The following is a 15,704-nucleotide window of genomic DNA, read 5'->3' on the forward strand; positions in this document are numbered from 1 at the left end:
ATTTTTATTGTTGTTTTTTTTTTAAAGATTTTATTTATTTATTCATAGAGACACAGAGAGAGGCAGAGACACAGACACAGGCAGAAGGAGAAGCAGGCTCCATGCAGAGAGCCCGATGTGGGACTTGATCCAGTGTCTCTAGGATCACACCCTGGGCTGCAGGCGGCGCCAAACTGCTGTGCCACCGGGGCTGCCCTTCTTGTTGGTTTTTTAATCTGTGGATTTGTGCTGTGGTTTACTTTTAGTGGTTGCTTTAGAGTTCATAGTCTATGTCTTTATCTTATCAGCCCACCCTCAAGTCCTTTTGTATCTCCTTATGTATAGTGTGAGCATTTCATGATTTACAGATCTTCAGTTTCCCACACAACAGTCTTTGTGCTATTGTTGGCATACATTTATTTCTACATATAATATATTACAGTCTCCACAATACAGTCATTATTTTTGCCGGAAATGGCAAATTATTTTTTAAATATTTTAATAATAGAAAAGCTTGTTCAATTTCCCTATTTAGTAAATAGTAAATATGCTATTTACTTCTCAATCTTTTGTATATATTCTGGTCGGTATAGTTTTCTTTTTGCCTTAAGGACTTACAGTTTTTGTTTTCAGTGGTCATCCATATTTTAAAGAACTTAATTGGAGAAAAATGGTCTTTTGTATTTACCCAATTGTCTACATTTCTGGTGCTTTCCCTTCATTCCTGAAGTTCTGACTTTTCCTCTGCTATTATGACTCTTTAGCCTGAAAACTGCATTTAGCATTGATTGTACAGAGCAGATCTGCTGTTGATAGATTTACTTCGCTTTTCTTCACCTGTGAAAGTCTTTATCTCCCCTTCATTCCCAAAGAATTATGTTTTTGTTGGTAACATTCTGGGCTAACACTCCTTCCTGCACCACTTTCACTGTGTCCATGGTCTTCTGGTCTCCATAGCTTCTGATGAAACATCCCCAGTCCTTCAGATGTATGTGATGCTTCATTTTTCTTCCCCAGGTGCTTTCAAGATTTTTCCTTTGAGCTTTTCAGCAGTTTGACTGTGATGTGTCGGGGCTTGATTTTCCTTGATTTTATCTTCTTCGTGACTTGCTGAGCCTCTTGAGTCTGTAAGTTTGTGACTTTTTTCCAAATTTGGTACCTTTAGTCAATATATATATATTATATATATATATATATATATATATATATATATATATATATATATATATATATATAGGCACTGCTGTCTTTCCCTTCTCCTTTAGGAACTCCAGTGACAAAAATACTTAGTTTTTGATATCATCCCACAGGTCCCTAATGGGGGACCTTTAAATCTTTAAATGGTCTTTAAATCTTTTCTTAAGATTGTATTTTTTCTATTGATCTGTCTTCAAGTTCACAGAGTCTTTTTTTTTTATCACTTCTGTTTTGTTTTTGAGCTTATTGTACGATTTTTTTCCAGTTCTAAATTTCCTGTTAAAAAATATGTATTTTCTATTCTCTGTTGAGACCCATTTATCCATTCATTTCAAGAGTGTTTATATCATTGAGGATTATTATGATAGCTGTTTAAACGTATCTGATAATTCCAACATATGGCTCACTTCAGGGCTTACATCTATTATTTCTCTTTTGTGGTGGTTACTATTTCCATTTTCCTGGTTCTTTATATGTCAAGTAATTTCAAAATATATCCTGCACATTTTGAATATTATATGGTAAGATCCTGGGTCCTGTTAAAGTCCTATGGAGAAAAGTGATTTGTGTATCTTACCAGGCAACCAACCGTGTTAAATTCAGATTGCAAGTTCTTTCTCTCTTTCACTGGGCAGTGGTTCCTTTTCATTGTAGTATTCAAACCCTTTGTGATGCTGGGCCATGAAGGAGTTAGTTTCAGACTTGGGCAGTGGTCATATATATATTCTCTTCTCCGGGTTTCAGCTATGCTTCTGTGACTGTGTTCCATGATTGTATTGCTTAGGACTTGTCCTGGGGTGCATGTCAGTTCACACACAGAACTAGATGATTCTCAGCTCTCTCCTCTTTGGAACTTCTCCCACATTGCCTGGCCACCCAGGGCCTCCTTTCCTGGTTCTTCTGCCCAGAGAGAGAGTGTTGTCTCAGATTGTTAGCCTTCTGCCTCATCATGGTATCTATAACTGGGATCCCTTTTAAGGCAAAATAAACAGAGAAAATAGAGGAAAAACAGAATGTGGCTTTTCCCCTTCCACTGTTATAATGCAGGCCCTTTCCCCCAGCTGTTCTATTCAGATGTTTTCCCTCTAGGTTTTAGGTACTTGTGGCACACACCCAGAGCATTGCAGTTCCTGCTGCTGGGGCTGGTGTTGTTAGGTCAGGGCAGGAGAGAAAGAGGTCATGTTTTAAAATTTCTCCAGTACTCTCTGGCTTATAAAGGGTCCATTTTCTTTTTCCTTTGACCAGAATGACAGATTTGTTGCAGAATTTTTGCTGTTCATGCTCACTATGTAGTTGGTTAATTCAGTAAGTCTATTGGTCAAAGTCAGGAGTTAAAAGACAGCAAACAAGCAGCCCCCTCTCCCCAACTCCGCAAACCTAGGACCTTACCTTACTTCCCTCCGCAACCCACTTGCTATTATTTACTCTTGAAAGCCTTCAGGTAGTTGCTTCTTGAATTTTGTCCAGACCTTTTAGTTGTAGAGAATAAGAGGCCATAGTGGGCTTACTCCATTTTTGGGTTAAAACTAGAGATCATCTTTAAATCCAGTCTTTTTTTTATTTTTTTCCTCTTTGGCATATTTTGAATAATTTCAATTGCTGTGTTTTCTAGTTCACTAAATTTTTTTTTTTTTTTTTTTTTTTTTTCAGTGTCTCATCTTCTGTTAATCACATCTAATGTATTTTTCATCTCAAACGTGTATTTCATCCCTGGAAGTTCAGTGGAGGACTCCTACATCCTCCATGTCTCTACCTACCAGGGTCACTCTTTCTTCTACTTTTTTTTTGGAAGAGGAAGAGAGAGTGCACATGGGAGTGGGCCGGGGGAGAGGCGGGGGAAGAAGGAGAGAGAGAATCTTAAGCAGGCTCCATGCCCAGTGCAGAGCCCAGTGGTGGGGCTTATTTCACAACCCTGAGATCATGACCTTAGCTGAAATCCAGTCGGATGCTTAACCCATTGAGTCACCCAGGTGCCCCACTTTTCTTTACCTTCTTAAACGTAATGCTACACAGTTAAAATCACTGTTGTGGTGCTGAGGTCTGTCATTTGCCACTTCTGGGTTTAGCTGGGTTTAGAGACCATAATCTGAGTGATGTGGTTGCTCCTTGTTTCTAGGCCTCTTCAGTGGACAGAGCTAGGAAAGGTTTTTGTTAAGAAAAAATATACAGGGGATCCCTGGGTGGCTCAGCGGTTTAGCGCCTGCATTCGGCCCAGGACATGATCCTAGAGTCCTGGGATCAAGTCCCACATTGGGCTCCCTGCATGGAGCCTGCTTCTCCCTCTGCCTGTGTCTCTGCTCCCTCCCTCTTCTGTATCTCTCATGAATAAATAAAATCTTAAAAAAATCTATATATATGTATACACACACACACACACACACACACACACACACACACACACATCAGGGGTACCTAGCTGGCTCAGTCAGTGGAGCGTGTGACTCTTGATCCCATGGTTGATCAGAGGTGTAAGTTTGAGCCTCACTTTGAGTATGGAGATTACTTAAAAATAACATCTTAAAAAAGAGAAAAAAAATATTAATTTTTTTTCCCAGTTCAAAATTAGGACTACAAAATTTTTCTTTAACTTCTTTGGTTTTATGTATTCTCTCTTTTTTATACTGTAAATTTTTATTTCTATCTACCTTTGTGCAGTTTGGGGGAAGGTATATATCAATACACTAGCTGTGATATGCAGTGTATTGACTGAAGACAGTTTAAGATTTCTTGTGGTTCTTTTGGTCCACAGAGTATGTCCTGTTAGGATCTACCATGAAATTAGTGATTTTTCTGTTCAGAATGTATATCCAGCTAAGGATGTGCCATTAAATTAGTGTGCCTTAATGTCTCTTAAAAAAAAATCCTATTTGGGGATCCCTGGGTAGCTCAGCGGTTTAGCGCCCGCCTTTGGCCCAGGGCACGATCCTGGAGTCCCAGGATCAAGTCCCGCGTCCAGCTCCCACCATGGAGCCTGCTTCTCCCTCTGCCTGTGTCTCTGCCTCTCTCTCTCTCTCTTTCTCTCTGTGTCTATCATGAATAAATAAATAAAATCTTAAAAAAAAATAAATCCTATTTGGTTAAGCTACCAGTCAATACATGGTTAGTTTGATTTGCTTTATTTTGCTTTCACATCTTAGAGCCTGCTTTATGTTAATTTGGTTGCATCATTTTTTAAAATATATACATGGCTCTAGAGAAGGGAGTGGAAAACTATAGCTCATTGGCCTCATGTGGTCTGCCACCGGCTTGGTACAGTCCTTGAGCTAAGAATGGTTTCTAGGGGCGCCTGGGTGGCTCAGTTGGTTAAGTGTCTGACTCTTGATTTTAGCTCAGGTCATAAGCTCAGGGTTGTGGGATTGAGCCCTGAGTCAAGCTCTGCACTCAGAGCAGAGTCTGCTTGAGATTCCCTTTCCTCTGCCTCTCCCCCTTCTTGCGCACACACTCTTTCTCTCTCTCTAAAATTAAATAAATAAATAAAATCTTTAAAAAAATAGAGATGGTTTCTGCATTCTCAAATGGCCATAACATACACATGCATGCATGCACCTGCACACACATACATGCACATGGAAGAGTATGCAGCAGTGACTCTCTGTGTCCCCCAAACTCTAAACTATTTATTGTCTGGCCCCTTAACAGACATCCTCTAAGTTCTACCTCTAATCTGGTCTAATCCTATCTCCTCCATTCTCTTTCTCTACTTATTTACTTCATTAGTTTCTGGTGTATCTTTCTGATGTTTTTCATGGAAGCAAACTACACACATTCCTGTCACCTCTTCCATTTACCTTGTTCACTGTTTCCCTGCCAGTTGGCTTTTCTCACTGGACAGTGTGTCTTGGAGGCTGCCCTGTACATAGCAGGGCGGGTGGGCAAGCTTCACTCTTTGCAGCTGCATCCCATTCCGGAGTATAGGTGTGCTAAGGTTTATTCAGCTGGTTCTTTCTGGATGTACATTTGGGTTATTTCCAGTTTTTTATTTTTACAAGTATTGCTGCTTTCAGTGGTGGTGTACTTACATCTTTTTGGGGTTTTGCCAGTGTACCTTTGGGATCGTTTCTACAGGTTGCTTTGCTGGGTCATGCAGATTGCTGAGAAACAAGGCATATGTTATTTTGCTCGATGTTGCCCCAGTTCTCTCCACAGGGATTGTATCGTTTTGTGTTTCTGTCAGCAGTGTGTACAGTTAGCTAATGCCCCACAGCCACCTAACGGAGTGTGTTGTCAAACTGGGATTTTGCTAATTTGATAGGTAAGAAATGGTATCTCTGTGTAATTTAAATTTGCATTCCTCCTGTTATGAGCAAGATCAAAGGACCAATTACATTTCCTTTTATATGAACTCTCTGTTCACTTTTCTTGCTTTTTTTTTTTTTTTTTTTGTAGAGGTGCTGAGTCTTTCTCATCTGTTTTGAGAAACTGTTTTAGGGATAGTAACCTTTGTCTCTGTTAAAAGTTGAAAATATTTCTCCCATTTGTCCTCTTATCTGGTTTTTGAGCTGTGCGATAGTTTTTTAAAAATTACTATTATTTTCATGAAGCCAGGTTAATCCATTTTTCTTCTCATTGCTTCTGGCCTCAGTTATGGCTAGGAAAGACTCCCCCAGCCCCAGGTTGTAGAAAAACTTAATTAGGTTCTCTTTTCTATTTTTTTTAAGTAAATTTCTGATCCTTTTTGGATTTATAAACAGAGCACTTTTGGTGTACGCTGTGCTCTGTGATTGGCTACTTATGTGAATTTAAACTATAAAAATGGACCCTTTGCTCTCTTCTCCAGCTTGCTTTTATACATAGATTCCTGACATCTTAGCATTTGAAGATAACACAAATGTTTATTCCCAGGGAAAAGGAATTGAATTCTGGGGAGAAGGAACTTGCCCAAGGACCCACAGCTCAGAGCTGGGGACTCTAGCCCTGGGCTGGCCCTGGAAGGGAAGGTTTATGAGGATTTGCTTCATGTCGGCCACTGAGCCAGGCACATTGCCTTCCTTTGCTTTCCAGGCATAGACCCCATCAGTGTCCCCACCTTATGGATGTGGAGGCTGAAGCAGAGAGGTGTGGTTTGCCCAGGACCATGAAGTTAGCAATATGCCATCAGGTTGGACACCAAGGTGTCTGCATGAGAGCTTGGGCCACCCACTGGGGAGGGAGGCCTCTACCAACCTCCCCAGGGCCAGTGATGATGGAACATTGAGCACAGGCACTCTGCTTCTGCCTGCCACCCCACCATGGCCTCAGAGTTCCTTGAGAGTCCGGTTTCCTTTGTCTCCATGTCCAGGGCCACAGGAAGACCCTTTGAATGAACATTTTCTCCCAGGGTGTCTAATGGAGCCAGTGGTGGCAGCTCCCCAAGTGCTGACTCAGCCCCAAGTGGCAGGATATTGCTGGGAGCTAACAACCTCAAAGTCCCTACTTTTCAAGCTGTCCTTTGGTTCACTAATCCATTTGTATAGACACTCATTCACTTATCCAGCCATCAGTTCAGTACACCTTAGTAATGCCTACACTGTGCAGACCCAGTGCTGCCCAAGGATGACCCAGAAATGTGACACATACCAGTCCCCTGGAACTTATGGTCCTGTAAGGTAGGCAGGTAGTTGACTAAGGGAGCACGGGGTCCCACAGGAGCCAGAGCAGTGTCTCCCCTTGCCTTTCCTCAGGTTTGGGTCCACAGGAATGGTGGGGTGGTGTCAGGGAGCTAGTGCACCCCAGTCCTTCTTTCTGAGGTCCAGCAGAAAGCACTGCCTCCAGTGCTTAGAGGCAGAGGTTTGCTTCTTGTCAGTCCAGGCCTTCTATGGTGATGGGCAAAAAGCCAAGCCCGAAGAGAGAAGGGACTCCCCCAGGCACATGGTGAGTCAGCAGCTGGGCCAGGACTTGAGTCCAGCCTGTACCCCGACTCCAGGCAGTTTGAAAGTGGCAGGGATGCGAGGAAGGGCATATACTATGCTTTGGATGACTCAGCCCAGAGTTTCCTAGGTTTGTTCAGTGGGCCAAGCAGTTGTTAGATTTCAGGTATGTCGAGTGATTTTCATACCTGAATACATCCTGGTATGGATCACGTCTTCAGCTTTCCCCAAAGCCCGAAGCCTTCAGCAAAGTATCTGATTACCTTACAGAGGCCCCCTGCTGCCAGAAGAGTCCGAGTAAGGCTCCCTTCTGGATCCAGCTAGTTAGGCCCGCTTAGCGCCATCCCACGCCCCTGGGATGGGACACACCAGCTGTCGGTGTAATTAAGGTTGCCATAAAACCCACCAGCTAGACACACAAATGGCTCCTCTGCTCTTTCCCGGGGCAGGAGCAGTTGTGAAGGCGAGTAAATCACGTTCGGCAGCGATCACTTCAAAGGTCAGCCTTCCACTTACAGCAGTGTTATTGGCAGGGATCGCCCGTAACACGGCTTGTTTCCCGGCCGTTCAATTTTATGGCGCCCTAATGAATTGGGCTGTTTCCATCCATTCTCAGGAAACGTACAGAACAACGGTTTTCGTTCTCCTGGAAAGTTTGTCCTGGGAGGCAGGTGTGTTGGTGGGCATGCAGGTAGTTCTGTCAGGGACAGGCCGAGGGCCCCTGGCACCTTGCTCCTGTCTGGGCCTTCACACCACCCTCTGGGAAAAGCTACCTCTGCACTATCATCATGGGATAATTTATGTGGAATCCCTGCCCAGTGGCTATCTCTTACCAAGCACTTGGCAAGCGCCGAGGAGGGCCCTCCTCTTTCCTCAACCCTTTCTTGGGTCAGTGTATTTCCTGAGCCCCTGTGGGGATCAAGATGCTGTGGCTGGAGACAGGGCTGCAGCGTGAAGGCCAGAACCTGCCCACAGGAGCTCATGGTCCTAACCGGGAGCTGCGACCTGCTGGCCTGTGTGGGTGCCCACCAGTGGCCTTCTCTATGAGCTGCTGTAGCTCTGGGGGGTTCTTTGTGCCTCCCCCACCACCAGGCCACATCCAGGGACATGAGTTGGGCCAGATATACTCTCCTCTTGGTATTTGCTATCCCGGCCATGTCTAGATTCCCTGTGCCTCACCTGAATGGTGGTGATGGAGATGACTTTGGTAAAGGGGGAAGAAAGGCTTTGAGGCCCAATGTGGCCTAGGCAAATGGAGGCCTGGGGTGGCTGAAGTGAGGGGTGACTAGAATGGCACTGGGATGGGAGGAGCCAGTAAAGAGATTGTTCAGAACCATGATTATGGGACCCTGCTTCTTCCCCTCGCCTCCCCTCCCCTCCCCACCAAAATGAATTCCAAACACAGCCCTGGAATGGCACTGTTGTGAGTTTGGAATGTTGTGCAAACTCAGGAAAAGCGGATGTTGGAGACTGTGAAGGCATGTAACACCCTCCCCCAAAACCCACCCCAGAGTGGGTCGGTGGAGCATCTGGCCAACAGCACCCCAGCTGGGTCCCTTTGGCTGGGGACATGGAGACTTCCTCCTCCTCCACACTCTGTGAGGCTCAGGGCTGGGAAGCAGCCACAGGCTGGCTTTCTGCCCTATGTTCAGAGGCTTGTAGGGCTGTCCTCTCTTCTCTGCCTCTGGACCACTCTTCAGGCTTCAAAGGGGCTCACCCTGAAATTGCTTTGGCTGGGGACTGCTTCTGAAGAGGCTCAGAGAAGAGCAGTCATTTGTCCCTATCCTCTCCTGGGAAATTGTGCTGATATTTATGGAAGTGGGAAGTGGCCAGTAGGAGACTGGGTTTGGGTTCCAAGGAAGCAGCAGGGATGGGGAGAAGCCCACCACCCCGGCAGTGAGACTTTGAGCAAATCCCTACATCTCTGAGCCTCAGTGTTCCTCATCTGGAGAATGGGTCTCAAAACTGCCTAAATTGACTTTATAGAGTGCTGTATGTAATGTGAATTTGAATTATATACATTTGAAAGAGGATGATAGAAAATATATTTGCAAAATTTAAAGGTTGTGAACTCCAGGTTTTTTTTTTTGTTTTTGTTTTTTTTAATGGTCAAGACTTCCTATTTCTTTGCCTGCAGGCGAGGGACCAGAGAACTGTGTTTATGCTGTGGCCACATGGTGGCGCCGTGGGAGCTGGTAAACAGGCCGGCTAGGACCTGCAGGAAGGCCTGAGGCTGCCTTGTATTGGCCTCTTGCTGAATATTGCAATCTAAAGCGAGCTGTCTGTGAGTTTGTTAAGTGGAGATACTTCTTAGTCCCGATTCTGGGAACCGCCCCCAACCCAAACCAGGTGCTTTAGAATGGAAAGTGAGTGTGATAAAATGCTCTGGAGAAAACAGAACTCCTTGATACTTAATCACGTTGGTTTACAAGACAGGAAGCTATGAAATATTGGCCATGATGCTAAGAAGTAAAGTGTCTTTAAAGCTAATCTGTGTACTGTGGTTCTGGTTTTATGGTCTCCAAGGGCTCTGGCTTTCTGCAGTACAGTTACTGTTCCAGAGAGAATAGGCTGGGGTTTTGTGAGCTGTGAATTATGTGACGTCTTTAGAAGTAAGAACCTCTCACAAAATATGGCCTGGTATCAATGGGTATCATTGGTGCTCTTTAGGTGCCCTGGGCAATGGGCCCTTCCCAAAGCTCACTTTCATCAGGCACCAACTGCTCCCTAGGGGATTGGTGTGATTGGAGAGATCATCACGCCTCCCTGGGTGGCTCACGGGTGGTGGCCATGTGTCGATAGACGTGGGGTGGGCATGCGACAGGGAGGACTGTCTGTGGGGAGGGGCCCTCAGGCAAGGCTGTAAGGCTGTATGTATCTCCCAGCAGCTCAGCACTGCCCTCACTAGACCCACCTGCTGTCTGGGCTCTTGGTGACACTCCCCATGGGCTCCTGCCCTGTGCTCCTAGGGCCCACCAGCATGGTAGGTTTCCACTCTTGCAGGTGGTGAGAAGCTACAAGGCGACCATCCAGCAGACCTTGGACATCCTCTTCCTCCAGGAAGGCTCTGAGTTTCTGAGCAGTACAGATGCTTCGAGCCGGGACTCTGCTGACCGCACCATTATTGCCTGGGATTTCCGGAGCTCTGCCAAAATCTCCAACCAGATTTTCCACGTGAGAAACCCTATTTGGCAATGCTTTTCAGTTTGTTTCAGCTGCAGGATTTAGCCATAGCCCTAAGCCGTCGGCATCCCAGGTCACTTCCTGGCAGGGATGGTTCAGCAGGCAGGATATTTAGAGACCATTTCGGGTGCCTGAAATCTCTTGGGTACGATAGACAAGTGCGGGTCTAGGACCACCTGGAAAGCCTTCCAGAGGCTCTGGATCATAGCACTTCCATGACCGTCCTACTCATCCTCTGCCTGGCATGGCTACTCCACAGGGGAAGGATGTGGAGGGGTCACCCATCCAGATCAGTAGAAGATGGCCACTCAGCCCAAGAGACTCCTGCCTTCCCTCCATCACCCCAGCCAGCCCATGGGTTTCTGTTCTATCCATCCTTGGTCAGTGCATTTGACAGGAGCTGTGACTTGGAAGTTTAAGCAGGGACCCAAGTTAGACCACCTGTGTTAATAAAGTCCTGGATTCACCCCTTACAAGCCCATTATGTAGCTTCTTTGATTCTCATTTTCCTCTTAGGAAATTGAGGATGGGAATATTACTTACTTCATAGAGTCATTCTGAGAATTGAAGGGGATAATACTTATAAAGGATCTAGTACAGTGCCAGGCACAGGGGGTGCTCCTTCAATGCATTACCTATCTTCACCATCGCCACGATCAAATCCAGCATCTTTGCCACTATCAGCATTACCATCACCTTCATATCACCACCATCACCATCACTGCTACCCACCACCGTCATCATCATCACCACCACTATCACCTTCACATCACCATCATCAGTACCATCACCATCACCACCATCCCCACTGCCACCATCTCCATCATCATTTTATAAGATTTCAAATTAAGACACGGCTAATCTCTTTGGTACTCCTCCTGCCGAACTTAAAAATATATATGAGGTGTACATATATACCTTCTCCCTTTCACTGCCTTTCCTTTCCTCACAGGGTTCTAAGTAACCCTGAGCAAACCAGCCTCTAGACCTTTACTGTAGGGTTTTAGTGCAACCCACTGGGAAGGACGAGCTCTGGGAGGGGGCTGCATGGACGTGTCTGGCCACCTCAGCATTCTGAGTCCAGCAGCCTGTGTGGCAACCAGAGTACGTGGGTGGGGTGGATGAAAATACTAAAGGGCCAAGCCATTGGCCCTCCTAGAAATCACACCTACTCATTTTGTGCGGGTGAGCAGGTGCTCTGCTTGGTAGCAGCGTGCTGGGGAGCTTGTTACCAGACCACCATAGCCTCTGTGTCTCTGGTGGACCCAGAAGTCTGCAGCTGTCTTCCACTGGCTTCCCACGTTGCTCTCTGAGTTTGGGCTCTTTTAGAGAGGGTGGCTTCAGGGCAACGCTTAGAATAAAGGAAGGACGAGTGTAGCTGAGAAGGGAATTTTTAGGGGTGTTTCCATGTGACCCAGCCTGTCAAACAGTGACAGTTCCTTGCCTTGTGCTGTGAACACTCTGTTCACGCCTTTATCTTCTCGCCTGGCCATTCCACTTCTCAGTTACTGTGTGTGTGGGCCGCAGAGGAGCCTGGGCTGGGCTGGGGCTAGCCCGAGGGCTCGCTGCAGAGGCGGAGAGGTGGCTGTGTAGACTTGTTTCCTGTCGCTGTGTAGCCACATACCACAAAGTTGGTGGCTTAAACTAACAAATTTACTCCCAGTTCTGGAGGCCAGATGTCTGCTAAGTCTCACTGAGTTGAAATCAAGGTTTTATCAGGGCCCACTGCTTCTGGAGGCTCTGGGGGAGAGTCTGCTCTGCTCCTTCATGCGATCATCTTCAGACCCTCTGCTCTGTCTCCATGTCACCCTCTCTGTGTGTCGGATCTCCTGCCTGCCTTGTATAATGACAGATATCCCCACGTCAAGATGCTTAATTATGTCTGTAAAAACACCCCCTCCACATTTTCTGCCATAAAAGGTGACATTTACAGCTCCCTAGGAATGAGGACATGGGTGCAGTTTGCAGGGGGGGGTGGGGGGAGGGCATTTTCTAGTCTACCACCAGGGCCACGAACCAAGGGATGCCAGGAAGGGCAAGGAAACACATACCCCCAAAACCTCCTGAAGGAACACAGCTCTGCTGACACTTTGATTGTAACCCAGTGAGACCCATGTCAGACTACTGGCCTCCAGAACTCTAAGAGAATAGATGTGTGTAATTGTAAGCCATTCAGTTTGTAGCGTTTTGTTACAGCAACCATAGGAAGCTTGCAGGGACCCCTGAGCCCAGGTTCACGGGTTGGGCACAAGGCTCCAGGAGTAGAGTGCTGGGTGGCATGTGTATTGGAGGCAGAGGCCCAATTGGGAGCCTTTTCCATCCTCTCTGTGGCCTCACTGTTTCTCAGGAGAGATACACCTGCCCCAGCCTCACCTTGCACCCACGGGAGCCTGTGTTCCTGGCGCAGACCAATGGCAACTACCTGGCTCTCTTTTCCGCCGTGTGGCCCTACCGGATGAGCAGGAGGCGGCGCTACGAAGGGCACAAGGTACTCTGTTCCTATCCCCCAGGTCAAAAGTGGGCCACTGGCCCCAGAGCCTCCTGCCAGACATCTGTAGTAGACATGGGGCCCCAGAGTGCACAGACCCTCTTTCTGGGTAGACGCTGTTTTCTGTTTCCTGGGTGACCACATGCCATGTGGCCTGGTGGTCACTGAAGGCTGTGAACCACATCTAGCCCTACCTCCAGGCCCCAAGTGCTGGGCAGGAAAGGTTTTCCCTGACTTACTGGCTCACATGGACGGGTTGTGTGGGAGGGAAGGCAGGACAGAATGGGTTGGGGCCGTTTCGGCATCTGTCCCTTTTCCCCACTGAAGCCTGCCTCCCAGGAACAGGTGGGGCCAGGGGCTCAGGGGCTGTTGTGAGGCCAGACACCACGAGCTACGCTAAAGCCCTTCCAGCTGCATTCCACTAAACTGGCTTCATGAAACAGGATCCATGCTGGGACCCCAGCCTTATGGAGGGAGCTTGGGCCTTGGCTTTGGGGTGCTGGGTGTGTAGCCGTGCTCTGAGCCTCAGGCTGCTCCTCTGTAGAATGGGCATAATAGCTCCCGCCTCACAGGCTGCCTGGAGGAGCAGCTGTCGTGCGGCCTGCTCACCCTCTGTGTTCCCCTCTGCAGGTAGAAGGCTACTCGGTGGGATGCGAGTGCTCCCCGGACGGTGACCTGCTGGTGACGGGCAGTGCCGACGGCCGAGTCCTGCTGTACAGCTTCCGCACTGCCAGCCGGGCGCGCACGCTGCAAGGGCATGCACAGGCTTGTGTTGGCACCACCTTCCACCCTGTGCTGCCCTCTGTCCTCGCCACCTGCTCCTGGGAGGGCGACATTAAGATCTGGCACTGAGCCTCCTAGTGCAGAGCCTCCTGGATGCCAGCCAGGCCCCAGGCTCCCATTCTTCCTTGGGGTGGGCGGGTGTGAGGAAGCGCTGAGGTTGCCTTGATTGAAGCTGGGTGGAGGGTGCCTCCCTCCACCCTGAGCCTCAGGTTCCACATCTGTAAAATGGGGGAAGAGATCTGTTTGCTTCAGGGTTATGAGGACCACCTTAGTGGAAGTGCCTGGATGGAGGGTTGCTGGTGGTACTCAATAAACATGAGTGTTTTGCTATTTCTTAGGTTATTTTAGCGACAAATATGTGTTGGCCACTTCTGTGCACCTGCCCAGTCCCTGGCCCTCTGAGGCTCCAAGACAAAGAGACCAGTGAGAGCTTGAGATGGGGCAGCCCCCTCTGCTGATCCTGATGGCGGACAGGAACTCCGTGTGGGAGCATGGCAGTCCCTGCCAGTGTCGTAGAGTCCAAGCTTCCTCCCTCTCCCCACCAAGCATGGCCCAGGGAGTCCCGCTGCCTGTAGGGTGTGCACACTGTCCCAGTGAAGAAGCAATGTGTGGAAGGCTCCTGAGGAAGCCTTGAGGGGTTACGCTGGCAGGAAGACCCAGCTCCCCAGGGCCTGGGCAAGTAGGTGAGCTCTGGCACCAGGACCCACCAGGACCATAATTGAGGGGCGATTCCAGGAACCCAAGGATCCACTATAGGTGAGGAACCACAGCTACCATGGCTCAGGGCAGGGGTGTCCCTGTGGCCTTGCAAGGAGGAGACCATGAGCTAGTGAGGAGGGATCCCTAGCACAGGAGTCAGTGAGGAAGCATAGAGGACCTGAGGAGGAGGCCTGTGAGTAGACGAGCCATGGGAGTAGGAGCCGTGGGGTAACCAGCTTTGCCTCTCCAGAACCTGGGTTCTAGGCCAGCTCTACTGTCAGCACAGCTGAGACCTTGTGAGTCACCTCTCCTCTCTGAGCCTTAGTCTCCCCATCTGTAACACAAAGTCAGGACCTGCAGACTTGCTGTATGGCTCCAAGGAGGTCAAGTCTGTGGTAGGTGTTGGAACAGCAGGGGTTCCATTCCTGGGAATGGGCATCTGGAGCTTGCAGAGGGCTGTAAATATGTTTATTGCCGTATGTCTGACTTGCCCGGGGGTTCATGAGTCAGGTGTTCCAGGCAGAGGGAAGGGCAGGGCAAAGGCCCTGAGGTGGGGGTTATCCTAAGGGCCGACCCCTTTTCTAGCCTTCATCCCTGCTCCCCCACCCCGCCCTGCAGTTAGTGCACAGCCTGGCAGGCAGTGGGTGTTGAGTGGATGCAGCACCTGCTGTGCCTGAACTGGGGTGGGGAGGCTGGAGCAGAGCACGTGGGTGGGGGTGGGGGAGCATGTGCTCTTCAGGCTGGTGAGAGACGTGAACTCCCAGGCTCGTGCAGGACACAGGGTGCCAGGCAGGGTGTTGGGAGAGCTCGGGTTGGGAGTGCTTTCTCTTTTAAGGCTTAAGAATGGCTGATTTGGTGAAAACCACATCCCATGCTCAGAGGGCCTGGTCCTCGGCAGAAGCGGAGACTTCCATGGGGCACTGCCCCTGGCAGAGTGGCCGAGGGCGTGGAGGCTGAGCCTATGTCCGTTCAGAACGTGGCGCAGGTGATGGACACTCCTCCCTCAGCCCCCATGTGGCTGCCCTGCTGAGCCTCTCACACACTTTCTCACCTCTGCAGGAGCTCTCCTGCTCTGTGTGGGAAGCTCAGTGATCTCAGAAGCCTGCTCTCGGTATCCCTGATGGGCTAATGGCTCCCTCCACTGTGCTCCCATGGCACGGTGCCTCAGGGCCTTTGGTCCCACTCTGAGCTCTGCTGGGTCATGATTTCCCCCAGTGCCCCCTGGCTTCCTGCCTGTCTCGTGCAGTGTGCAGACAGGGGGCCTTCAGGGAGCCTCCCCTCTCATTCTGGGTCTTTCTCCTTAGCTCTGCTGGATGTTGTCTCCCCACCCCACCGCTCTGCCCCACAACATAGGTGTGTGCGGTGGGATGTCAGCTTCACAGGGTTCCAGGTGTCTGTTCCCTGCGGGACACCTGGCTCCTGGCCCGCAGTGGGTGTTCTATGAATAACTGCAAGTGTGGCCTGTCGACGGGACATAGACTTTGGGGTCAGACAGACAGACCCTGCCATCACCTTCCATTGTGTGGCTG

The 15,704-nt window shown here is 48.7% G+C and overlaps 1 protein-coding gene across 7 annotated transcripts in view; it reads left to right on the forward strand.

Annotated features, from left to right (window-relative positions):
- The window catches only part of WDR25 (WD repeat domain 25), a 143,555-nt gene extending 129,749 nt beyond the window's left edge, over nt 1-13,806 (forward strand). For all 7 annotated transcript variants that reach the window (XM_077910592.1, XM_077910594.1, XM_077910593.1 and 4 more), the window contains 3 exons: nt 10,026-10,196; nt 12,553-12,693; nt 13,324-13,806. In XM_077910592.1, the coding sequence (XP_077766718.1) occupies nt 10,026-10,196; nt 12,553-12,693; nt 13,324-13,545 (534 nt within the window). In that variant the 3' untranslated portion in view covers nt 13,546-13,806. The remainder of the gene's footprint in view (nt 1-10,025; nt 10,197-12,552; nt 12,694-13,323) is intronic.
- Nucleotides 13,807-15,704: the final 1,898 nt, after the last annotated feature.

This window comes from Canis aureus, chromosome 9 (assembly GCF_053574225.1).
Source record: "Canis aureus isolate CA01 chromosome 9, VMU_Caureus_v.1.0, whole genome shotgun sequence".
Taxonomy (NCBI): domain Eukaryota; kingdom Metazoa; phylum Chordata; class Mammalia; order Carnivora; family Canidae; genus Canis; species Canis aureus.